A 27,802-nucleotide genomic window follows, 5' to 3' on the forward strand; every position below is an offset into this window, starting at 1 on the left:
CGCGTCAGCTATCAATGCAATGTCTCATTCGCTCCTCTCAGGGAACCATGGTTATGCGAGTAACCCGAGATGTTTACGGAACACTGTCAATAGCACAATAGAGAGAATGCATTGACGTCACCTTCCTGCCAGAACACACTCTCTCAGCCGGACTGAGTGGCAGAAGAGCTGCTGCGTGACTGGATTTAATATGGGAAACTGCGAAAACACCAGTAAAACAAACAATTATTCAAGGTTGGACTCGGTATAGTGTTCCTTACAACTTACCAAAGATTCAGTGATCCATGGATATTGAGATGCAGATCACTTATAATTCTCATGTTGTCTTGAGTTTTGCTTATCCACTGAAATTTCTTGGAAAGATATTTTTGCTGTGTTTCATCAACAGAATAATCCAGAAACATGTTAAATAACAGTACAACCCACTAAAAAGATGAACTGTATGTCTATCCCTCACAGCCTCGCTTTCATTCCCATTAAAAATCAAAGATGGTTCTGTGAATAAGGTCTGTTGCAGGACCATGCAACTTGGCAAAAAAAAAAAAATAATAATAATAATAATAATAATAATATATATATATATATATATATATATATATATATATATATATATATATATATATATATATATACTGTATATATATATATATATATATATATATATATATATATAATAAGGAAGCAATATTTAGCTTACCCAATCTTTCCTTAGGTCAAAGACATTTAAATCTTGAATGAAATGTATCCATCAAATTGCTTTTTACATGAAAGATTTCATTGGGAAAACAATTCAAATGGATTTTGTGAGAAAGAAATTGAAACGGTAGAACATGTTTTTATCCAATGCGAATTTGTACATGAATTTTGGCTTTCATTTCAGAGTTGGATACAACCTTTGAATGTGATCTCAATTAAAGTTGTAATGTACAAAAAAAGTTGAGTGAATGATAAGAACCTAGAATTTGTGATAATAAACAATCTGATTGTTTTAGGTAAACACTTTATCCACAGATGTAAGTACTTATAGATGAAACCCCATTTCAACGGATGGAAGAATGATTTGAAGCTATTTGCAAAATCTCTTCAATGTATGGCAGAGAGAAATGCCATGAAACTTCTTTCTGCTGGACTTGTTTATGTTAGAATAAGACTCTCATCCCCTTTGTTTTTGTTTTTTTATTCTTTCTTTTAAATGCTGTATCAACACGGAAACATGAGCATGATTACTGAAGTATGCCATAAATGTTAGTAGCTACTTGAGGTCTGTAAAAAAAAAAAAGAAAAAAAAGAATTTAAAATATAATGCTATTTAACAATGTTGCCCTCTGCTGGTGGTTTGTAAATGTGCAGCGGCGCCCTCTGCTGGTACAGCGGGATAGATCGTGATTAAATCCTCCATGCGGCTCTGCTTGCACTGGCAGTGAAGGGAAGATGGCGGCTGGACCCGGAGCGGCCAGTACTGGTCACAGCGGTGGCCGTGGCTCGTCTGGCGCGTTAGAGTCATCGCTGGACCGGCGATTTCAAGGAGTCACCAATACGATGGAGTCCATCCAGGGATTGTCCTCGTGGTGCATCGAGAATAAGAAACACCACAGCCTCGTCGTGCGCTGCTGGATGAAGTGGCTGAAGAGATGTGAGTTGCTAATGTTGCTAATAATCGCACACAAGCACAACACTAACGGGATCTGAATGCAAACCTTGTCCCGATGACAGTGCATTTTGTGTTTCGATGCGCAGCGTTTGAGAAATGTCAGTTTGATGTGAACGCGCTGGTGTGTCTCGCGTGCACGCTGAGATGAATGTTGATATTACACTAAAGCTCAGTGCAGGGTCGCTCTGCAGGCCTGGGCATTTGAAACAGAAAGTTGGACACACTTCAGCAGGTTTAAAGAGACTTTAGAAGCATTGTGCATGAACATAATGTGGTGCAAACTCAATAGAGTAACAGATGCGTGAGCCCCACACAGATAAACAAGCGCTGGTCAGTGTGCAGGTCAGATAGGCAATCAAGATGTCAGTTTGTTTTGGGTTTGAAATTTGAGTGTATTGTGAAGGGAGTGTGAATATCTAACTTAGTGACTGGTCGTATCAACTTCCCTTGTACGGAACTCCAAAGCTGACAAAATGAATGAATAAATAAATATACAAAGAAATGTAAAATAAATACATGCATAGGCTAAATAAATATACAAAGAAATGTAAAAAAAAAAAAAAAATCCTTATTGATGTAGTAACACATGCATATCATTAGTATACAGACAAATAAATGTTTAAATAAATAAATAAAGACAAATGCATATATACACAAATAAATGTAAATAAATGTGGGAAAAAGTAAATTATATATAAATAAGGAAATAAAAGTAGTAATACTCATTTATTTTTTATGTTTATTTTACTCTTTTTTGTGTGTGTGTGTGTGTGTGTATTTAGCCTATGTATTTATTTAAAAAAAAAAAAAATACATTTCTTCCTTTATTTACGTATAATTTTGTCAGCTTAGGATTTCCATACCCTTGCGATTCTTCCTACTGTTGCATGCTTGTCAGTGACTCATCTGAAGGTTGCAACCTTTCTCAAATAACAAGATGTCATATTATAGTTCACAGTCCTGCAGTCAGTGTTTGCACAGAACTTCAGTTTAAATAATTCTGAAGTTATGTTTTATAAGTTGACCCAGAGCACTCCAAAATGTTATGCTTTTGAAGTGAGATTATGATTTTGTGATTTCAAACACTTTATAACAAGGTTGCATGCATTATTTGCACATTTAACATGCACTAGCCTACGTCACACTAAATTCTGTATCGCGACTTTATCTTTGATCTTTTTTCACACATTTGTTCATCTTGGTTAATGTTAACTTAAATAAACATACTTTTATCCATTGTTAGATCATGTTAGTTCTTTCTTAACACTGATTTTTTTTTTTTTTTTTACCGATAATGATAGCTAGGTTAGCCCACTCTGGCCGATCAATTTTTAAGATAGATACTGAATGAAAACAAACATAACATACTTATTGCAAAAATTGAAAATCCTTGTTGAGCCTGGAGCAACATTCCAGTCAACCAATCGGATTAGATGGATGGGTTTACAGTTAATGTCAGGTTTAAGCTTACAACAAAGGTTACACATTCATATTCACCTATAATTTCCCTCTGATTTCAGGGAGAAGTTATGGATAGGGATAGGTTTAGTATTAGGGATAGTGTTAGGACTATGTTTTTGGACAGGAATATTGTTCCAGGATCAACAAAAAAGATGTTAATCCAGAAACATGTCTGTCTTGGCAAAATTACGATGACCGTCTTTGTAGTTATCGTTCTTGGTCTGAATGGACCTTTATGCTGTAGTGCTGGGTGGTATGACGTTACATACCGAATACTAGTGTTTATTTTTGTTATGATATGAAATTTTAATAGTTTGTAATATCCCTTTAACAGAACGCGGCGTGACACTGTTTGAGAGGGTCTTTTCACTGTTGCACTGGTGATGCACAGCTGTACGTGTTACTAAGCGTGACAGTGAAGATGGGTAGGTTAAACTATAATTGATAGCTGTCAAATTATTGTACAGTGTTTCCCATACATTGGTTCACAATATCAACACAGCCTTTTGGAAAATCTATTTGTGGTTGGCATTGACATCATTGAATAAACATGAGCACCGCATGTGTCAAAGTCAAAACGTGGCGCGGGTGTTTTTATATGAACGTATCTGAAGCGAACTGACGGTCTTTAGAAAAGTGTCGATGTTATTTCGATTGAATCTTTCTTTATTCTTTATTCTCTTTAATCTCTCTTTAAACAGCCTTGCAAACCTGTATTAATACTAGTGTGGATTTTTTTCCTACAATATTCGCCCAGCACTATAATGAACTTTCACGTGCACCTGATTAACAGATAAACTGCACGCTTATGTTGTTAATGGTGTGGTTATTTCAGCAAAAAAAAATTGCTTCATTCATTCAGTTTGACAACATTAAGTTAAAGAGGGCAAAGTTTATCATTTAACTGAACTGTGCATGCATTTTAGACTCGTACAGTGCATATTGCTTTGTCCATGCCATAAATGAACATCCTTGAAAGTAGCGTCTTCTATTTGCTGCATCACTGTTCTAGGATGCTGTTAATATGCCGTTACATTAGTGACATTTTTGGCGAAACTTCATGAGCAACAAAGGTCCATTGTTAATAGTGATGCATGAAAGTCCCTTTCAAACCTAGCTTCTTCTTTTTTTGGATCACATGCGAGTTTGCGAGACCAACTTGAACATGGGTGGAATCTGCATGGGGAACTTTGAGTAAAAGGACATTGAGTCTTTTAAGTGAAATGCTATAATGACATGATTAAATTATGCAGATGTACTGTATTTCCATTAGTTCCACTGATGGTGGTTATATAAAGCTGAGCTGACTTCTGAATAAATATGTTAATAGAATTGTGACAAGTGAACATTGTAACCCTAATCCTATGACGCATCTAATCTTAAGTCAAAATGGCATAACTTTCAAGAATATTAGGGATGCACAATATTATCGGAATGTCATCGGCATTAGCCCAATAAAGGCTTAAAATGCTCCATTGGCATCGGCTCGATATAAAAAATGATGCTGATATGACTTGCTGATAAGATGATGTTGATTATGCGCCTGCGATGACTCGCGTGTGCAAGGAGTGCTAGCGATAAGATCACGTCAGCAGTGTGGTCATTCTTCAACTTTTGCATGTATGGTGATTGATTCACTATTTTGGATTTGTGCCTTTGCTTAAACTTGTGAATGCGAGTACAGAAGGATGTGTCTGGTTTGCTAAACCCATCAACAGTCATATGAAACGCATAAACGTGTATTTGACGCACAAACAATGCATTTCGATGTTTTGTTTAAGTGTTAAAATACACATATATTTGAACTACCTGGCGTTCCATATAGTAACTCTGTAGCACTTAGTCTTCAACCCTGCTCCCGGACACCCACTGTCCCGCAGAGTTTAGTTCAAACACGCCTAAACCAGCCGATCAAGCTCTTCAGGATCTCTTGAAAAGAGAGGGCTCTGTCGCATTACTACAAACCAGGCGCCTGCAAGTTACGCCTAGTACAAGTTATGCCTCCTGTGAAAAAAACAAGTGTAAATATCAATAACTAAAACAATATTTTGAAGTAAATTTTGTATAATATGTATGAAACCATCAATTAAACCGATGTCAGCATGGTTGTGTGACGTGCTCTCATTCTCAAAAAAACTAGACTGCATTTGACTAAATTTGGCTTAATGTATTTTGTGAATTATGATAAAACAAAACATTACATTTATGTTTGTTTTAAATAAATGTTTGTTGACTTTTGTATGTTCATGTCAACAAATGAAAGTTTATTGTAAACTGTTACCAAATTAACAAACTAATTGAATGGTTTTTCTGAGGTAAATGTAACAACAACAGGCTACTACGTGATATCTCTTATAGCGGAAACTTGGCTAAAGGTAGGAGTCACTTCTCCGCTTTCTGAACTTTTGCCTGAAGGTTAGTCTTGTGTGAACTCTCCTCTGCCGTTTGGTGGATTAATTTATATCTATAAGAAGAATTTTCAATGTTCAACTGTTTCGATTGAAGCTATAAACCGTTGCATTCGCTTTAGTGAATCGGCCCGCTGAAACCAAACAAAGAGGTCCAGGACTTTTCTGATCTTTTGAGTGAAATGTCTACAAAATATGAATGCTTTGTACTTTTTGGTTATTTTAATATGCACATTTGCTGTGGTAATGTAAAAAAATGTTTTAACTCGTTTGATTTAAAACAATGTTTAAGGTTGAACAGCCCCACCCATAAACTGGGCCACATGTCTTAAAGGCACACTGTGAAGGAATTGTGTTTTTGTCAAACAGCGACCCCTAGAGTCGCTATGGAATACTTGCACTGTCGTAAATACCCCCCCACCCTGTACACCGGTACCTGCATCGGGCATGGAATAGGCACAGATAGACTCCGAAGACATGATTATTGCAATTTATCATAATAGTTTGCAAATTGTACTCGTTTACACTATTTACAACCTCTACGTTAGGCTTATTTATGTCCTTATAATTATGTGAGATATTGAAAACTGTTCTCATGATAATCGCAAGAATCAACGTCAACAGCGTCGTCTGATATCCCTCAGGACTACGTGATAAATACACCTCACAACACCTGAGTTCAGCTGGCAAACTAGTTCGTGAGGCAAGCTAGGCAATAAAACATAACGCAAAAAACACGCAAGAGAAACGAGTGTTTTTTTAGCAAGTCTGTTAACAGCTCTGATAATCGAAAGCTAGCTAGACATATGTGGAAATTATTGGACTGGTCTAATTATCAGCGATGGATGAATGAACAGCATGTAAAAAAAACATACTACAAGCAAGCGCAACAACATACAACACAGAATGCAAACAAGTTTACAAATAAGAGATTTATTTACTGGCCACTTCATGCGTTTTCTCAGATCGGATAGCTATCAGATTTATCAAAACAATTCCATTTATACCTGGTCACATAAATGTGTTTTTGCGAAACGGATTTAAATCCGATCTTCAATTCCCGCGCTGTATGCAGATTTAATGGAGTGCACGTCACCGAAAGCAACAGATATGAACAGCATTTTATTGATCATCAGCTAAAATTTCAAAATCAAAGACCGCAATAAGAGAGAGCAGTAACAGCCCTGGTAAGATCATTTCATTTCTTTACTTTTAATGATGATGATTGTGTGTTAAGCATCTGCGACTAACTTTCACTTTGATTTGCGATAGTTTGCACGTTCTCTTGATGACTATGCTCAGTTGCTCATCTGCGGTGATGTGTGTTCCAGTAGCGTTGTCATATTTGGCTATAACATATAGCCTATAACACGCTCTCACACGTTTTTATTTTTAGCATTTTTGAGAGGAGTACAATTTACATGTGGTTTCAACAACCAGATGCATTTACACTTGTCCAGTTTCGTCTGGAATGCATCTCAGACCTCCTCCTTTAGTGGTTTGAGCGATCGGATTCAAATCCGTCTTGAATGCGTTTCGGAGGACATTTACACCTGGTCTTTTCACGTTTGGATAGCTATCCCATCTGAGAAAACGCATGAAGTGGCCAGGTGTAAACAGCCCCATGACAAAAACATACACATGAAAGCCGAAAACAAACGCTGGTTGGCCTCTCACGTCCAAATTTGAGGAAGTGGTGGGGGAAGTGACGTATGCCGTAAAGCAGTCGAATTTTGTAGTTCTTTTTGTGCTCGGGTTACTACCCGAACCCCGAAGTTACGTAGTGCCAGTAAAAGCGATACAGACCCCGTCAGGCTATGGCAGACGTGTCATTCAACCTATTGTAAGTCGATGTACCATCACAAGGGTCTTGGAAATATATTATGAAGGTTGAAAAGTTTCACAGTGTGCCTTTAACTCATAATCTACAAAATGATGATACAAAAGTTTGTGAGACTAATTTTTCTGACCACATACCTATCAATTTTAAGACTTCTACTGCCATCCAACCTGCACTTGTATGTGACTCCATTTGCTGGTCAAGGAGTCTTAAGTGCTGTGACCAATGTTGAATTTTCTGCGGCGTTTAAAACAAATTGTGATTATTTGATGTTGGAAATGTCTTTGCATCTTTGTGCATCTCGCGTTGAACTCAAGTAATTGACAGCTTCAGTGATTATACTGGCAGCAATCTTTGCTCACTTTCTGTTCATAGTATTTTCATGCTGCTAACTACACATTGCAAAGTTTCTGGATTGACAACCGTATTCAAATATGCAAATGAATTCGATTGGACGGAACAAAACAATATGATATTGTTTGTCAAATGATCTGTGCATTAGCCTAAGTCTTGGAGTGTTATTGTAAAATAATAGACCTGCCACTTTTTCTATGTAATGTTACTTTTTGTTATTTACTAACTTTCAATTTACAGATTTTTCTAAGTTACACTTTTTTTATGATCTGTCCTAACAGTGAATTTAAAGTTAATATTACAAACTGTTTCTTTGCATTTATTTTGGATTTATTGTCAGTAATGGGCTTGCAGTTCACATGCTGTCACAACTTTGTACTGTGTGTGTCCATAACCGTGTTTGTCCGCCACAACCAAAGACCATTTTTGACCCTGTAAAAACCCTGCTTTAAGTGAAAAGTAATATTTATATAATTATTTATAATATAATATAAATTAATTTCAATACAATACAGTACGGTCTGACTAAACCCACAAACCTTCATTTTGGATGAAGGGGGACCTTTGACTATTTTTGTGTGCTTCAGAACAGTACTTATTTATATTCTTTACTTCCAGACAATTCCTGACTCTCTCCACACCAGACAAGGAGACATGACATCGCTCATTTGCTGGCATTTTTTTAAGTGCTTAAATTTCTCATATTTGGATGGAAAGATGTGATGGAAATTTAAACTGCACAGTTCTTTTCTCACAGTCACAGTTAAATAATAAACCTGATAATCAAATGTATAAGCACAAAAATATAATACCATTTTCAATTTAAAACCCTTTTTCAAGAGTCCAACAAGTAGGCTTAGACAAAATATGTATAAATTATACCTTTTTTTTTTTTTAGCACGTAAAAGGTATTTTAGTATCATTGTAAGAACATCCCCCTTCAGGTTGTGGTTTGCGTGTCTTTTTGCTGTGAAATCTTTACTGATTTTTATAAAGTTAATCTAAGAATAACTTTTATATTGTTAGTAATATTGAACACTGAAGCAAAAAAAAAATGTAGTTGATTATCCATACATAATTTTTTGGAAAAAACAATGTTGAAATGTGACCATCAAATATAATCCATCAGGCTTCTGTGGAACATTTATTTATTCATCTCGCAATCATCATTGTAAGCAATTAAATAACATCTTACTAAGGCATATTATTGGGAGATATAGAGTGACAGCTGATATTTATTAGGGATGAGTCACGATTTTCGAATATTCAATTAGTTGATTTAATTATAGAATATCAAATATAGTTAGTGTGATTATTGTCTAAAGAAAGAAAATCCCCATGTTTTTGGTGCTGATGCGGTGGTGATGCGTCCATGTTACCAGAGAGCGACAGTGCCAATAACGCACCTAAAAGCTGTCAATAAACTCAGACAGAAGAAGAACATATTTTCTCACACCAGAGCATGTGAGCGGAGTGGTAATATTTCCTCTAGAGCGGAGAGCATCTTTCTGAAGATTCCGCTTCGCTCGCTCAACCTTGAATGCCCTTGTGACACAAAAATACATGAAATAAGGGGCTGCCCCCGACTAAAGTTTTTTTCTAGTCAACTAGTAGTTGTTCATTTAAGCCATTAGTTGACTTACCACATATTTATATTAATTTAATTACTTAAATATATTTTGGAGAGAATACTAAATAATGAGCAGTTATGTAATATATACAGTCGTGCTCAGAATTAATCATACCCCTGATAAATATGATCAAAAATGGCTGTAAAAAATAAATCTGCATCGTTTATCCTTTTGATCTTTCATTCAAAAAATTGGCAAAAATCGAACCTTTCATTGAAGTAAAAGAATTGAAAGTGGGGGGGAAATCACATTATGAAATAAATGTTTTTCTCCAAAACACGTTGGCCACAATTATTCATACTCCTAGAATTTTTTATGAATAAAATATCTCTGAAGTATATTCCCATTAATATTTACCTTTTTTAGCACACCAGGGTGACTAGGAACATGAAATTGTCCAGCTATGACTTCTTGTTTCACAGGAGTTTAAATATGAGGAAGCACAAAGGCCAAATTCCCTGAATCTTCCATCACAATGAGTAAAACCAAAGAATATAGTTCTGATGTGCAGCAAAAGATTGTTGAGCGTCACAAAATAGAGAGTGGCTGTAAGAAAATAGCTAAAGAATTGAAAATCCCTATTTTGAACATCAGGGCAATAATTTAAAGGGTTAGTTCACCCAAAAATGAAAATGATGTCATTAATGACTCATGTCACTCCAAACCCGTAAGACCTCCGTTTCTCTTCTGAAGACATCTTAAGATATTTTAGATTTATTCCGAGAGCTTTCTGTCCCTCCATTGTAAGTCAATGGACGTGTCACTGTTCACGTCCATAAAGGTAATAAAGACATCATCAAAGTAGTCCATGTGACATCAGTGGGTTATTTAGAATGTTTTGAAGCATCGAAAATACATTTTCGTCCAAAATTAACAAAAACTACGACTTTATTCAACATTGTATTTTCTTCCGGTCTGTTTTCCATCCGCGTTCACGAGTCCACATTGATGCTGCTGACGTAAGACTCTGCTGACGTAAGACGCTGTAGTAGAAATTTCAAGCTTTCTATATATAAATATTCCTCATGTCTGTGAAAAGTCTAGCTACAGTGTGACGCAGCGCGCAATGTTGGGGGTTTTTTTTATTCGAGAAGGAATGGCGGAAGGCAGTGACCGTGCTCGGGACATTTTTCAGCCTTTTAAGAGAACCAAATCTGAGGTGTGGTCATATTTTGGCTTTTACAAAAGTTGTGAGTGAAACTTAATCGAGGATGGTCATTACAATAGGGGGGAAACACTTCAAATCTGCCGAGTCGTCTTGTGTGGCCATCACCCACTGTTTATAGCGAACGCAAGGCAAGTTAACTTTGACCTCAATACCAAAGCTACGTCTGGGAAATAATTGGGCACATAATGTTGTTTTGAGTTGAAATATTTTATCTCACTCACTCGAAATAAACGTGAAGCTTCCGCAAAGAAAAGTTTGCAGCAAGTGGCTTTGAGCCAAAGACGAACGAACAAGTTCAAACACTATTAAGAGTGACATTTAAGGGATAATAATGTATATCATTGTACACTTATTACACCGATTTTTTTTTTTTTTTTTTACCACATAATTACGGGGACATATTGAATTGAGATTAATGTTTTAAATCTTACCTGTTTATAAATCCATTATGTACAGCGTACAAAACAATCGTTCAGACAAGATGATCACAACAATATTATCAAACTCTGTAAACAATAAATCAACTCTGATTTCATTTTCAATACAATCAAAAACGGAGACGCAAGACGGCAAGTTGTATTTGAATGAAACGAGAGCGCGCGTCCGTATGGATGTGCACTGTGTTATAATGTGTTGCTATTGACGACGGTCATGCCACAGAATAGAATCTTGCTTAAAAAAGTGCATAGAGCTGCTTGTTTTATTTGTTGTTTGTTGATTTTCATATATAAATCTGTTTTCAGTGTGAGCATCAGTTCTTTTTGAACACTTTCATCTCGTTTTAACAAAACCGTGATAATATTGATTATCACGATAATTTTGGTCACTATAATCGTGATATGAAATTTTCATACCCGTCCCATCCCTACCTTCGAATATGCTTTAATCATGGCCGGAGGATCTCAGACAAATCTCAGGGAGAATCCCACCATCAAAAAGAATAAAACAGTTTTTATAGAATAGGAGCATGGCAAAAATGACATGATGCATTACATTATTTCCCTACAATTTGATTGGTTCTTCATATGCAAACCCTTCTGTTACTAGGTAGCTTGAAGCAACTTAGATCTCAAATCATTAAAAAAAAAATGGAAATGGTTAGAAGTTCAGTTGATTACTCAATATGTGATGAGACTATTCTAGACTGTTATATGTTTGACATCGTCTAGCCAGCATCTCAGAATTGTCCACTGGTTTCGACAGAATCTTCAGAGTACATTTTGTTCAAGTGTTAGAATGTTAGGCCTAAAGGAGAAGAAAGGTTAGATGTTAGAATAATGATTAGTTTGATATACAGTTTACTATTTTTTTATTAATTAAAAAATCCAGCACACTATCATTAACCGTTAATTGACAAGATTGTTAAATTAGAATGGATAAGTGCCTGAGACCCATCAAAAATATAAATAAATTGTTTTCCAGGGGTTAAGTTTTACATGTGCAAATAGCAGTATAATTCACATATCACATCACACACCTGCAGTGTTTCTGTGAATGAAAAACTGTATACAGTCAAACCAAAATTTATTCAGACACATTCAACATGTCTCACATTTTCAGTTTATTCGCTATAGTTTAGAAAATGGTAACTCAAATCAGTTGAAATTTCTCTGGTTTTGTCCATCCTTCTGTTAGACTGTCTCACAAATGAATTAGGCTGAATATCTGTCAGCTGTTAAATTTAAATACACAATTAGATAATACCAATTTAGGTCATCCAATTGCCAAGCGATGCTTAATTTTATTCAGTCTGTGGTGTAAAAAGGTTGCACTGCTCAATTTAAATAGTCAATAGTAAAATCTGTGGCGTTCAGTTGTGCCAAACACATTTTTATGCATGAAGGATAAGTGATAAGTGAAGGATCCAGTGATTTCATCTCCCACATTATTGTGATGTCTTTTAACTTAACTTATTTTCATATACATTTTTCTCAGCCAATATTGACATGCTTTATTGCACTGAATTAATCGGCTTAACATGTAATTCAATTACATTTGTAATAGAAATTTGATTGACAGTAGTAGTAAAAACATCTTTAAAGGCCCATTCACAATTAACGATAACTACATTAGCATCCACATCACACAATACCGTTATGTTTAATATAAATGTGGTCTGCAGTTTTGTCGTCTGCTGCGTTAAATGCTTGAACTCTATCAGCAGGATTGATTCTGATTGGCTTTTGGTTTTATGGTTCATCAACTGGAAATAATCATTTTGAAATTGATTGCAACAATATTGTTCACTCTGTCATTATCATTATACTTATGGTGTGTGGACTTTGCTGTTCTTTTGAATTTTTTAAAACTATTTATTTATCATTATCATAGTAATCGTCCTTGGTGTTCTTGGTAGTTACATTAAATAAGACTGATATACACTCACCTAAAGGATTATTAGGAACACCTGTTCAATTTCTCATTAATGCAATTATCTAATCAACCAATCACATGGCAGTTGCTTCAATGCATTTAGGGGTGTGGTCCTGGTCAAGACAATCTCCTGAACTCCAAACTGAATGTCAGAATGGGAAAGAAAGGTGATTTAAGCAATTTTGAGCGTGGCATGGTTGTTGGTGCCAGACGGGCCGGTCTGAGTATTTCGCAATCTGCTCAGTTACTGGGATTTTCACGCACAACCATTTCTAGGGTTTACAAAGAATGGTGTGAAAAGGGAAAAACATCCAGTATTCGGCAGTCCTGTGGGCGAAAATGCCTTGTTGATGCTGGAGGTCAGAGGAGAATGGGCCGACTGATTCAAGCTGATAGAAGAGCAACTTTGACTGAAATAACCACTCGTTACAACCGAGGTATGCAGCAAAGCATTTGTGAAGCCACAACACGCACAACCTTGAGGCGGATGGGCTACAACAGCAGAAGACCCCACCGGGTACCACTCATCTCCACTACAAATAGGAAAAAGAGGCTACAATTTGCACGAGCTCACCAAAATTGGACAGTTGAAGACTGGAAAAATGTTGCCTGGTCTGATGAGTCTCGATTTCTGTTGAGACATTCAATGTCTCAACAGAAATCGAGACTCATCAGACCAGGCAACATCTGGTAGAGTCAGAATTTGGCGTAAACAGAATGAGAACATGGATCCATCATGTCTTGTTACCACTGTGCAGGCTGGTGGTGGTGGTGTAATGGTGTGGGGGATGTTTTCTTGGCACACTTTAGGCCCCTTAGTGCCATTTGGGCATCGTTTAAATGCCACGGCCTACCTGAGCATTGTTTCTAACCATGTCCATCCCTTTATGACCACCATGTACCCATCCTCTGATGGCTACTTCCAGCAGGATAATGCACCATGTCACAAAGCTCGAATCATTTCAAATTGGTTTCTTGAACATGACAATGAGTTCACTGTACTAAAATGGCCCCCACAGTCACCAGATCTCAACCCAATAGAGCATCTTTGGGATGTGGTGGAACGGGAGCTTCGTGCCCTGGATGTGCATCCCACAAATCTCCATCAACTGCAAGATGCTATCCTATCAATATGGGCCAACATTTCTAAAGAATGCTTTCAGCACCTTGTTGAATCAATGCCACGTAGAATTAAGGCAGTTCTGAAGGCGAAAGGGGGTCAAACAGAGTATTAGTATGGTGTACCTAATAATCCTTTAGGTGAGTGTACCTTCCAGTACATTTGTGATGCTGCACATATGTTCATTTGAGAGTAATGTATTGTGGGATACCGTATTCATGTATTCATGTTACCCTGGTTTTATTTTTGTCCTTGATTCTGTTTTTTTGAAAACGGTTAATCTTCTGTCCACAATTATTTGAGTCATATCTGTTTATTTGAGTGAAATCCACTTGTCTTTAAAGTGCGTTGATATTAGCACTGGCCAGAGCCATAGAGAGAAAGAGTTGCGACACTCTTTGATGTCGCCGCTATGGCTGTCACGTGGTTCATGTAAGCCCCAATTGTTCCAAAACATATGCTGGCTGTCATGTTCTTCTATGGGACAGACAGCAGCGATTGCATTATTGAACGGTAAATATAAAATAAAACACACACCCAAGTACTTTTTCAGCTGTTATTGCATTATTGCATTTTGTTAATGTCAGTTTTGCATTTGGAGGTAAGTTTTAGGCTATATTTTTGGAGGGAAAAGCTTAGTGTTCATGTTCGCATGGGTGGTAGTAGCACTGGCTTTAGCGGCTCTAACTTAACTTTTCCATATCATTCATCTGATGGACGTCTCATGATATTTATTTTAGCACAACTGGGCTGTATTAGGCTATTGATTCTCGTGATTTTGCTTATAAATTTTGATTCAGCCATTAGCCTACCTTCGTGATCACGCAAAGAGGTCTGCCGTGGCGGTCCGTTCAGAATTCGCTTAGAAGCTAGCTCACTTCTTCTGATGAAAGTGGCCACCCCCAGGACCACAACGTGAAACATGATCATGTTAAGACTAAGAATATTATTTTAAGATTAAGCCATACACATTATCAAAACTATAACAGATTAAAAACGAATTTAAGCATGGCTGATACAAATTAAGGTTTTCAAATAAAATATTTTTTATTAAACAATGACAGACAACAAAAATGTGTGAGTGTGTGTGTGAACAAGAAAAACAAAAAACAGGGGCAGGTGATCCATGAAACAGACAGGACTGGTGATGGCCATAACAATCCTAGAGGTCCAGCATTGTTCTCACAAGCCGCTTCACTCAAGACAATAAAACATAATGAAAAGTTAGTATATCCCAAAAAATTTAATTAAATAAAAGTTGCTATAAAGGTGGCAGCGATTCATTACCGAACTCTTACTGTCACAGCTGACGAAGTCGCGCTAGCTAACTAGCTAGCAGGCAGTGCTTGAAAATTGGTTGAAACAACCAACATAAAATATAAATAATTACGCTGTGCATGTACAAATGAAGACCAGTATAAACATCGCAAAGGGCCTCTGATACAATATAGACAGTTGACAATTCAAAAGAGGTCGATATTTCAGCAACTTAACTTTGGAACAACTCGACGCGCAGCAATGTAAGTGAATGGGGTCCAACGCCCAAATGACAGTGTTTGGAACTAATCCAATCTTCAAATCCCGGAAGTAGGCGGTTAAAAGCGCCGCCATTTTTTACAACGGAGGTCTATGGGAGTGTCGCAACTCTTTCTCTCTATGGCTCTGGCACTGGCCAGGTATAGTTTAACACAGTGTTGTTATAGTGCCTATCTCTCTTCTGTAGATTTCCAGGCAGAAACCCTCCATAACTTTCAGACATAGACTAGGTCCATTTAGAATAATGTGCCTAAAGCCCAAAGTATACCTTACTTTAGAGTCCTGCCAACGGGTGACCCGCAAATTTTGCTCAAACGGGTGAAAAATATCAACTGTGTCGGATACGGGTGCGGGTCGGGTCGGACACGGGTGAAACACGGGTCTAAACACGAGTTTAAAACGATCATGTGCAAACGTAAAAATATATGCATATTTTTAGGAACACATCTACAAAAATATTTCTGTATTTCAAGTTGATAAAATAATTTAAAATCCACATCAGTTTATTTGTGCCCGCGCGCCACGCCCTACCAGGATCTATAACGTTACCTAGGCTACTACTTTCACTTTTAAAAATTCCTCATAACCGCACGCGCGATCTGCAGTCGTCGAGATGGATGCTGAGGAGTTGAAGAAAAGAATAGCTAGTGGAGATTGTAAAGTTGTCGACAATACGTCATCAAAAGTCAAGTCCAGTGTGTGGGAGAAATTTGGAGTTATCTGAAGAAAACAATATTGTGAAAGGCTTTGCTGCATGCATTTTCGTGTTGGATAGCCGCAAATGTGGAACTTCATCGCTGAGGAAGCACGCAGATAACTGTGGTAACAAACCAAGCAGTTCTGTCGAACAGTATTTTTCAGATTTAACACTGTTCAGTATGTGTGGTGTGCAGTGTTTGAACCCAAAATTGTCAGATGTAGGCTAGACGAAATTGCGTGGCAGATATAGTGTTGTAGCCGCGTCTGTTACTCAGTTTTGTGGTAACGTTAGCCATGTTCTTCATGTACCGGCCTTTTGACAGCTTCGGCTGAAGTTGTCCTTGTGTTAATTGTCGTTATAACTTCTGTATGACCTGGCAATAAACATTTTTGTAAGTGTGTCTATAATGTGATTGGCTAAACTGATTTTATTTCGGGTGCGGGTCGGGTGTCGGTTCTATTTTAAGCGGGTCGGGTCGGATTTTAATTGGTGCTGTTGACGGATAACGGGTCGGATGCGGTTTGAAGCACTGCGGGTACGGGCGGGTGCGGATTTACAAAATCGAAAATTACAGGACCTTACTTTTTAGTCCGTGTACAAATTTGTCATGCTGCTAAGTACACTGCAAAGTTTCTGGATTAACAACAGTATTTTAATGCACGATTGAATCTGAAACTGCAATGATTGACAGTGATAACCAATGGATGAGACAAAACATAAAAAAAATTTAGAAAACTTGATTCAACAGATTTTGCTCTTGTACTGAAATCGGTACAGAGAACTGCAAAACATTACTGGCATTGGTACCGACTACTGAAATCTTGGTACCAACAACCCTATTTGGAGCTAAACTCTGGCCCTCGAGGTCCACTTTCCTGAAGAGTTGAGAACCCCTGCATGCAGATCGCACATGTGCATTTCATATTTCATTTCAATTTTTTTGTATTTTCCATTTGACGTAATGTGGCCAGTACCTCACCTACTATATATGAGTTCATCTTTTGTGCTGTTCATTAGGGTATGTGATTTAATGGCTGTAAAAATAACCAGAATAATGGAAATTACATCAAACGGGAATGAAAAGGTTTACTTGTGTTATGTGAACATCTTAAAGGGTTAGTTCACCAAAAAATTATGTCAGTAATTACTCTCCCTCATGTTGTTCCAACCCCATAAGACGTCCGTTCATCTTCGGAACAAAAATTAAGATTGTTTTGATGAAATCTGACAGCTGTCTCACTCCTCCATAGGCTGCTAGGTAATTTCATCTGCCGGCCCAGAAAAGTTGGTAAAGACATCGTTAAAATAGTCCAAGTGACTACAGTGGCTCAACCTTAAGTTTATCAAGCGATGAGAATAATTTTTGTGCGCAAAAAACAAACAAAAATAACGACTTTATACAACTATTCATTTTCTTCCGTGTGGGCCTCTGATGTGAGTTCACGAGAGCCACGACGCATGCGCGAGAACTGAGAAGATGAGTAGAGAGACCAAAAGAATATGAATCATATTAGTTGGCTTAATTTGTTTAGCAAATATATTTCCTTCAGTTATTGTCATGCTTATTTAAGCCTGCTAAATTGTATAAGTTTCATGAGAATCATATTTTATCTTTCATTTACTAGAACACTGCATATTTAGAGCTGCTCCAGCAGGGTTCAGTGCTAAGGATTGTGTCAGTGGTTCAAATAGATACCAGTGAAATATCACAATTCTCTATTCCTATTTTGATACTATAAAAACTACTAGCCTAATTAGTGTAAATTTAAAACATTATTAAAGACAAGCAAGCAGTCGGTAATAAAATAAAGTATTTTGTTTTTTTCAGGTAGGTCTAACTAGTTTTCAGGTACAGAATTTGAATAAATCAAATGTGAAATAACACTGCAGGTTCATTATAGTATAAATTAAATATAGATGGATCTTTTATAAAGTTACAAAAGTTATTCAGTCAAGAGCAGTGAGTGATTTCTATATCCTTTGTTTGATTAACAATAAAACACTGCAGTGTTTATTAGTTTATTAGTTTATTAATAAGTTTATTAGGCTGCTGGCCCTTTAAGACCAAATGCACGGATCCCATATGAATATATGAAGAGTTCAGATGCAAAAGCCTCCAAGTGCCATCTGAAATTTTCTTCTAGAATGATAATTTTTATAAAGCTTGTATATTTAAGTTAAGTAATTTCACTTAAATGACAATTAATAGGTAATTTTGCATTGCCTTTTAAGTTAAATTATTGAACTTAAATATACGAGCTTGATAAAAATGATCATTCTAGAAGAAAATTTCAGATGGCACTTAGAGGCTTCTGCATCTGAACTCTTCATATTGTCTACGTTCACTTGAGATATAACCGACTATGTTTACTGGGAGACTCGCCAAGACGACGTTTTTACATAATTTTGTGTGAATTAGTCCGTTTAAGTGCAAGACGTGATAGAAAATTAAAGACAGTATGCGCTCGCTGTCTGAGACAGTAGCAAACACTGAGACGCCCTTTTCAGGGCTTGTGCTTCGGATGTTTGCGTTCTTGACCTGCAAACGAACTGTAATAATGCAGGGAACCACTCATTATATAAATCACGTAACAGTTCATGTTTTACTTGCATATACTATTTAGTTTTAATCCAGATGACATATTTGCTGAGTGAACGATCAGCAACCAAGAGCATGCAACAGAAGTGCGCGCTCTCTCTCTCTTTACCGTCAGTTAACGTTAAAGCTGCAGTCCGTAACTTTTTTTGGTTAAACATTACCCAAAATAAATTGAGCAAGTAACTTCAAAACTATCTGCTTGCCGTAGCTCGAATAATGTTTTTAATTCCAGTGGTACTGGTGGATTTCCGCGGGAAATTCGAGCATGTCTTTGCGTCATTACGTCACATCTGTACACATAAAGAAGGTGTTGGCGCATCCCTATTGGAATACTTTGTTTAGTTGCCTGGGTTGCAGCACATCAGTTTACTGGTGTTCATTCATTCAAAATTAATCTTCCCTTCGAGTGAAGCCAAAAAATATGGCCCAGAACTATAGTGATACCACAAGCAGTGAGCACAAGCTCCTCAGACAGTAAGCCTATTTTACAGAAGGGCATTTTAGGATTCAGATTACACACAGCATGAGTTATAAAATAGTATGTCTTTGACTAAAGGCTTCAAAGTGTCAGATGACTTCACCCTTCACAACTAACTGTTTGTCCTTTATCATAAAGTGTAAGACTTTTCTAATGAGTGTTAGGCTCAGCTTTCCACAAATAGCATGGGCTTCTGCAGTGCCAGACTCTCAGGACAGAGCTAGAACACTGACTCTTTGTAAAGTTTAACTGCATTTTGTTTCTTCCCTTAATGGTTGATTAAAAAAAAAATAATAATAAAAAATGCTACTTTGAGTATTAAGGCCCCGATATACTCACAGCAAAGTTCTTTTTCGTTCTTCGATTGGGGGTAAAAAGAAGTTTGAACTCCAGTCAAGTCACATCGTATTTATGTATAAGAGTCAAAATCTGCTAAGGGGTAATTAAATGTAACAAATCATGTATTTTATTGCAAAATCAAACATTTTATCAAACTTTGATAATTTTTCTAATCTCTTAGTAGTGTGGGTTTTCTACTTCTCGTAAATGCTATGGTGTAATAGTGCACGTTATTTGATCTAGGCCTAATGCACAGATCCACTGTACTGATACACATTCGATTTATTTCCCTACTGTTTATATTCAGTATATCCAGTTCCTATTGGGTATTTTGACACAATTATGTGTATTTGACTTAGTGTTGTCACGGTACCAAAATTTCAGTATTCGGTACCAATACCAGTGAAAATCCACGGTTCTCTGTACCAATTTCGGTACCAAAGGGCTAGAAATCAGTAAATTCTTTGCTGATACTTCCTCGTCATCATGGAGAGCGCAGTTCGCACCGCTTCAAAAATAGTCGATCTCCGAATGCGAATGAACTTACTCTGAATTTTAGTGTTGTTTTTATATGAGGATCCTTTTTCAAATAGCCTACAAGGTCAATATTGATTTTCACTAACGACAAAACAACAAATTATCCTGAATTTATATGGAACTAAGCTTTAAAAGCTTTCCATCTTTACTTTCCTCATGTAACGTTGCATTCGGAGATCGACAAGTTTCTCCTTTCCACAAGCGCTTGCTTTCCCGTGGCGTCTGTCGTTGCTATGCAACCATGAACATAGGCGCGCCTGGAAAAACGAGCGCGCCGCGTCGCTTCTATTATGAGCACGCTTGCCGCGCGCCTACATTTGGAATAACGAAAATGCATCAGAACGCAAAAAACGAAAACGAAAATGCAAAAAACGCGTTATGTGAACGGCCACTTATGGCAACGTGACATTAGCCTAATCCAAAATATTTCCATATGTGTCTCTTTCCTCCTTTCTTATCAACAAGTGGATTTACAGCCACCACATCAGCAGCACCGCCGGTCGCCATGTCTCAGCGCTTAATAAAGAGGACGCGCAAATGCACGCGCTCAGTGCATGCGCATCAAGGAACCGGGATTGAACGGGTCCTCGGTACCACCGGTACTTAAGAAAACTTGGTACCGTGACGTTTACATTTTTTTAGTACCGACTTGGTACCGAAGTACCGGGTCTTTTGACAACACTAATTTGACTGTTTAGGTGCGAAACCGAAGCCATAGCCACAGGTTTTGTGCCATAATGGTCTGGTATTTGGCACTATCCATGATTACTTCTATCTTCACTACTGTCCTTTAGCCCAGACACATGAAGAATACAGGATCATTTTGTCACATGCAGCAAGTAACCAGTACTTGCCAGATATTTCGGCAGCTCCTTTAATGTTGCTGTAAGCCTCTTGGCATCCTCTCTGATAACTTTTTTAAAATGTTTTTTGTTACATTGATTCTTGACGGGTGCCTTGTTCTGTGTGTTGTCATTGTGTTGCCTCATTGTCTCGTTGTTGGCCTTCATGGTTTTCCATGGCAGATTTAGAGTTTTAGAAATACTTTTGTACCCTTCTCCTGATTAGTACCTCTTCAAGATAAGATTACATGCATCCTTGATCACATCTTATAGCTGAAGCCATGGCCAACAAAGATCTTACAAAGAACATCCTATAGAAACAGCTGACTTATTCAGGGTTAATCAGCATCATTTATTTTAAATGGTGACCAGAGGAATATAATTACTTTTCAGTAGGGGTTTGAATGCGATTAGATATTTCCAAACAGATTACCATGACTTGTTATAAAAGGGTCTGCACATTTATGCAACCAGGTAATTTTGGGGTTTTATTTAATTTTTTTTCTTAAAAGTCTGTTTGTTACATTATTTTTGTTGGTTTCAGTATACATGATTTTCTGTATTTTTACATCTCAGAAAGTTGTAAAAGTGGTGTGTAGACATTTTATTCCCACTGTATTTATATTTTTGTTGTGAAAATTGAATTTTGTGTTTGATTCACTGCTAGTTTTCATTTTCATTAACAGTTAGGGCTGCACGATATATCGTTTTAGCATTTAACAGGATGTGCGATGTCAATTATAGGGGATCGTAGTTGTTCCGTGATCCGTACTGGCCAGCTGCCAGTATTATGCCAACTATATTTAATTTATACAGTGAAGACAGTGTTATTTTACTTTTGATTATTCAATGTCTGTACCTGAATACAGTTAAATTTACCTGAAAAACAAAGCAGGAATAATTAAGCTTATTGCGCTTAATTCTTTTTGACATCAAGCAAGTCACACATAAGGATCAGTCGCGTGCCCAGTCTATTCTCTGCTATATGCGTCACCTAAAACTTAGACTATTCAAAGCTTTTGGAAAAATCACATTAAAATCATTCAGATATTGCAAGCCTTAAACAACAACATGCACAGTGTGACAATGATAATCTCAGGTACTGATTATGCAAAAAATGCTGATAATGCTAAATTAATGTAATTGGTGTTTGAATATCATGTTAAGTGACCTGAATCATAATGAAAGCGAGAATGGATTATTCACCTCAGATCTTGAAAATAAATTAAAGGAAACGAGAGCTTTCAAACTGTGAACAAACAAGTGTATTCTATGACAGCAATTGTATCTTGTTGTCATAGAATTGGCTGTAATTTTTGATTGTTTTTGTCACATCTCATAGTTGTTGCATCAGGTGTGGACATACAAATTGTCATTGGAATCGTATCACATTGTGTCTGGTTAGGAGGCGATGTTGGCCTAAGTAAATTGTAGATGCACTTTAGTTAAAAATGAAATGCTCAGTTATTAAATCAAAAGATTTCACCTAGGCCCTCAGGCCATTTCCAGTGAGTCTTTTATCTTTTGTTAATAACTTTTTGTTTTGTTTTAGTCATCGTAGAATTATTCTGTAAATTTAATAAATATATTGTGTCTGATTAATTTTGTCAATTTTTCTCGGACTTAAAATGACATCTGATTTTACTCAATAAAAATGTTTTGTTAAAGTGAAAAAAGCCACCTTTATATATTAAATGTATCAATTTAATAACGTAAAAAGGTACTTGTTAAAAATAAACTGGTCTCTTAAAATTATAACAGTACCTTGTTATACACCCAGCTAATGCAGTATTGTGACATTCTCTATTCTTCAGTTATTCACTCCGTCTAGTGTGTTATGGAAAGAGCATCACAACATGATGAGCATCAAAGCATGTAACTTAGGTCAGGTTAACGTGTAATTTTTGCGCAGATGTTATGTTTATGTTGTGTATTTGTGATTAATCTCATATGTGCTTTTGGTTGAACAAAGCATGTTATTTTATTGGTTCATTCACTGCTCAGTTTCTGTTCATGTAGCTCAAGTGGTTCAGTTCTGACTAACTATTTTAGATTGACTATGATTATATGAAACGATCATTATTTCAAAAGTTTCTTCTTCAAAAAGCGTTTAGTTCATTGATAATATTGTGCAGTGTTGTTTTTTTTTAAGCATATAACTTATCCAGTTAACAAAACCCATATGTCTAATTTGATGGTGCATAAAATGCGAGACTACTTCAACGTCGCTTGTAATCTCTAATTATCAGCACTTGTGAAACTATGAAACTTATTGTTTAACAGTCACGAAGACTCACGATATACAACTCCATATAAAACGGATGAATTGCTAAATTGTGAATCTATTTGGATCCAGGCATAAAGGTTGAGTAATTAATTGAAGAGTTTTCAATTTCAACTATCTCTTTAACAAAGCATAAAACATTATCTAACTCTTTACATATGAGCTAATTAAACAATAATAATTTTAATTACAGTGACAATGAATGAAGAACTCACAATGTAGAGACTACAATATATAAACTATTAATTAACTATAAACTAATAATTTGCAAATGAGTATTTATAAACAGTATTTTATTACTGTATACTTGTAAAGTTTTACCACATTTTTTGTTCATTTTTTTATGTATACTCCTCCTTTCTCTTTCTATTATGTTAGTGTTGCAGACTAATAACAAATCTTTTCCCCATTTTCCTCTTGTTCTTTATGCAGCGGATGCCAGTCACAGGCTAAATCTCTTCTACGTGGCTAATGATGTCATTCAGAACTGCAAAAGGAAGAACGCTATCATTTACCGAACCTCTTTCGCTGACGTGCTGCCAGACGCTGCCCTGCTGGTCAAGTTAGTAAATCGTGTGTGTGTTTGAGTGTGATTCGTACAGAAGCACGTTCTCTGCTGACTCTCTGTGTGCTTGTAGGGACGCTAAAGTGTGCAAGTCAGTGGACAGGATCTTCACTATTTGGCAAGAGAGGAACGTTTATCCTGAGGAGCTGATCACTGAGCTGAAAGCCAGTCTGCAGAAGAAAGAGAAAGAAAAGGAAAAGGAAAAAGAGAAAGAAAAGGAAAAAGAGAAAGTGAAAGAGCAACCCCCTCCTCCTGGTAAGTTTTTGAGTTGTTTGCTTCAAGTTTCAATGCTGGACTTAAGTCTAGTTCAGAGGTTTTTAAACTCATTAATGCCAGAGACGCCAAATATAATGATCCTCTTGAAGGGGACCCTCTTTCTAAAAAGAATAAAGACAACTTCATTTTTGTATAAAATTAGGGTTGTCAATAGATTAAAAATTTGAATCGCGATTAATCGCACACTTATTAAGGGATGGTTCGGAGTAATTTCAGTAATTTTTTCCCTTGGTTGAACGTTTTTAAAGTTAGAGCTTATTTAGAGATATCAGCCGGATGGCTTAGTGCTGGCGCTAATGGATCCAAAGTTGTAGCTCACTGAAAAGAGCCGGTTCTTTTGGCTCTTTAAAAAATAAATTCTTATCTCCTTCTTATCTTATGCTCGAAACACTCAGTTTCTAAAAAGTTTGAAATCTTCTTTGAATTGTTAAAACAACCAACAACAGCACATGAGGAGCTTGAACTCATTCTCTCGCTGCTAGTACAGGTCAAGCGCTACGAACCGGAAGTAGGCAACCGGAGTCGTCGTTATGGCAGCGCGCATTGTTTAGACTGAGCAGAATAAGGTGGATACCGATTTTTTTTTATCGCGCTGTTTCATACATCTTTCTACGGAGCCCCTGAGGGGACCTTTGCAAAAAAATTATAATACGGACTTTCACGTGCACACGAGAAACTTTTGCGTGCGCACGCGTTACAATTTCCGGTTTGGTTATAGTGTCATTACTACAAATGTGGGAAAAGGGATGAGATGAGAGTGTGCTTGGAGCATGCCTCCAGAGATTTGTCTTATTATAGGGAGGTTGTTTGTGGACTGTGCTTTACTGTAAGAAAAAAAGCATGAATATCACATAGGCTAAATGAATATCAGGTCCCACATCATGGATTACATAATCAGAGAGTAGCCTATTTCTTTTCATTTTGAATTGTTTCGTTTAAAGACATTTCAAGCTATCTTCAGATGTATTTCTCATGTATGTGAGGCATACACCGAGTTTCGGTTAATTTATGATGAGATGCGCTCCAGTTCACTGTATATTTGCTTCTCATTTATTAAATACAGGCAATTGGTTGATGAAAAATGTATTAAAATTAAGATACAATTTATACAAAACGAAATTCACTTTAAAGAAAGGCTTTCTACAAAACAAAACAGCTCGGTGCTCCGCAAAACAGCAGCCTGTTTTGCCGTTCATTATAGGTCATGGAAATTCATCTTTTTAGTCAGTGAAAGTCAGGGAATTTGACATTTGGTTTAGAGTGGGAACCCTGTAAGTACATCAGGAGTTTATTTAAATAACACTTGCCTGATGGCTTATGCTACCGCTAACCCGGACGTTGAGGTCACTTCCGTGATTTGGGAAAAGCCCGTAAAAGTCCTGGCAGAAAGTGATGCATAAGGATGTAGTGTAACGACGCCCAGTTCCAGGAATGCACTAATATTTTGTTGGTAGTACCAGTTTGCAACAATTATTAGTTAACACTAAGTTGTCAATACTCCGGAAAAAAATAATAAAAAATGGATCGCTTTCTGCCAGGACTTTAACAGGCTTTTCCCAAATCACGGAAGTGACCTCGACGTCCGGGTTAGTGGTAGCATAAGCCATCCCTTTAAGCATAAACCATTTACCTTAATAATAATAATAATAATAATAATAATAAAGCATTTTATTTTATTTAAGGCACCTTTCAAATCACTCAAGGTCACCATATATCAAGAAGTAGCAGCAATAACAATATCAAAGTAATAAATAAAAATGTCAATAAACCATAAAAGAGGAAAGCAACAAGTACAAACATGACAACTGTAAAAATAAGAAAAAAAATGCTAGATTTAAATGCAGACAGTAATCATGAAGGATAAGCTATTCTGAATAAGTGGGTTTTGAGTTTGACTTTAAATTGAGCTTCTTAAATTGAGCTTGAGTCTGGAATTCTCTCCCAGTTAACATCCGTAATTCAAAGGCGAGGAGAAGCACGGCTAAAGGCCCTATGGTGGTTAGGCGAGCAGAGGGTGTATGGAGGAGACCCAATGAAGAGGAGCGGAGAGTTCGAGCAGGGGTGTAGGGCTGTAAGAGATCTGAAAGGTGGAGCGAGGTTATGAAGAGATTTGTAAGTGAGGAGGAGAATTTTGAATTCAATGCAGAAATTGATAGGAAGCCAATGAAGCTGTTGAAGTGATGGGGTAATATGTTGTATAGATGAAGTCCGGGTTATGATACGAGCTGCAGAATTCTGAATCAGCTGGAGTTTATGAAGAGATTTGTATGGTAAACCAAATAAAAGACAATTACAGTAGTCAATGCGAGAGGTGACAAGCGAATGAGTGAGAACAGCAGAACTATGCGGGGTGAGAAATGGATGAGCAATATTACGAAGATGAAAATAACAAGACCTGGTTTTGCTATTGATGTGAGCGTCAAATGAAAGAGTAAAAAATTACTAGTGGTCGACCGACATTGGTTTTTTGATTGCCGATATCTTAGAGCAGGATGGCCGATATTTTTTTTTTTTTATATATATAATATATATATATATATATATATATATATATATATATATATATATATATATATATATATATATATATAAAATAGTATTTATATTATTGTTTATATTATTATATATATATATATATGACCTACCAGCATCAGTTGCGTTGCTTCACCTGCGTTCATAAATTCTCTCCTGTGGCCTCATGGGATAGTAAATTGTCCATCGAATGCGCACTTCAGAATCTCGCCAGTAGTAGTAGGTCATCCGGGAACATTTCGCACTGTTTTTCGAATACTATGTATTCGGACATACTGCTCTGTTGGCTTATTGTTTTTCACCTACTATACAGTAGGGAAGTGTTCGATTTCGGACGCAGAGATTGTATACTATATGTACAGTGCAACAGCAAAGAGCTTGTTTACATTTTAGACAAGTCAAGTTGCGATACCAAACAGGACCACATGGGGATGCCAAAAAAGACCCTAAACCAACTGCCTGGACCTGACTGCATATGCCTTCTACAGTACATGGATTCAACCAGAATTGCTAAACACCGTAACAGACACATGACAAATCAAAACATTATCCTGAATGTGTGTGGAAACAACGTGAATGTACTGAATTGTGTCTGTGCATAAATACAATGTGCATTCAGAGCATCGAGAGAGCACATACACTGTATCCGTAGATCAATATTACGGACATTCACAGAGTTTAGTGGCTTAAAATGCTCTGATCACAAACAGAGAATCAAAATCGGGTTAAAGGGTTAGAATAGAAATTTACGCCTACCAGGGTTACAGTTGCTTGCGCCATTGAAAATGCTCAGTGGTAATATCCCGACTTCTAAGATCAGCTAACTGCATTATGTTAATGACAGAATTTCACCTGCTTCAATAATTTATTTGCATTAAATTATTTTAAGCATTAAGGAATAATTTATATGCATTAAGGAATATGAATTAATTGCACTAACGTTGACAGCCTTATATATAAAATGTTTTTGAAATTTCTGTCTTGTATTAAGTTGAAATTTCTTGTATAGTTCTTTAAATTGTATATCTTGTATTGTTTACCTTGTGTTTGCCATATAAATAGACTTTTTGCTTGCATGGACTTTAAAGTCAATAAACAATCAAATAAT

The 27,802-nt window shown here is 36.7% G+C and overlaps 1 protein-coding gene across 1 annotated transcript in view; it reads left to right on the top strand.

Moving 5' to 3' along the window:
* Positions 1 to 805: 805 nt before the first annotated feature.
* The window catches only part of rprd2b (regulation of nuclear pre-mRNA domain containing 2b), a 33,647-nt gene continuing 6,650 nt past the window's right edge, over positions 806 to 27,802 (top strand). Inside the window, exons 1-3 of the mRNA XM_084088346.1 lie at positions 806 to 1,633; positions 23,754 to 23,883; positions 23,960 to 24,141. Coding sequence (XP_083944472.1) covers positions 1,432 to 1,633; positions 23,754 to 23,883; positions 23,960 to 24,141 — 514 coding nt within the window. The 5' untranslated portion in view covers positions 806 to 1,431. The remainder of the gene's footprint in view (positions 1,634 to 23,753; positions 23,884 to 23,959; positions 24,142 to 27,802) is intronic.

Source organism: Abramis brama (assembly GCF_963993115.1).
Source record: "Abramis brama genome assembly, chromosome: 17".
Classification (NCBI taxonomy): domain Eukaryota; kingdom Metazoa; phylum Chordata; class Actinopteri; order Cypriniformes; family Leuciscidae; genus Abramis; species Abramis brama.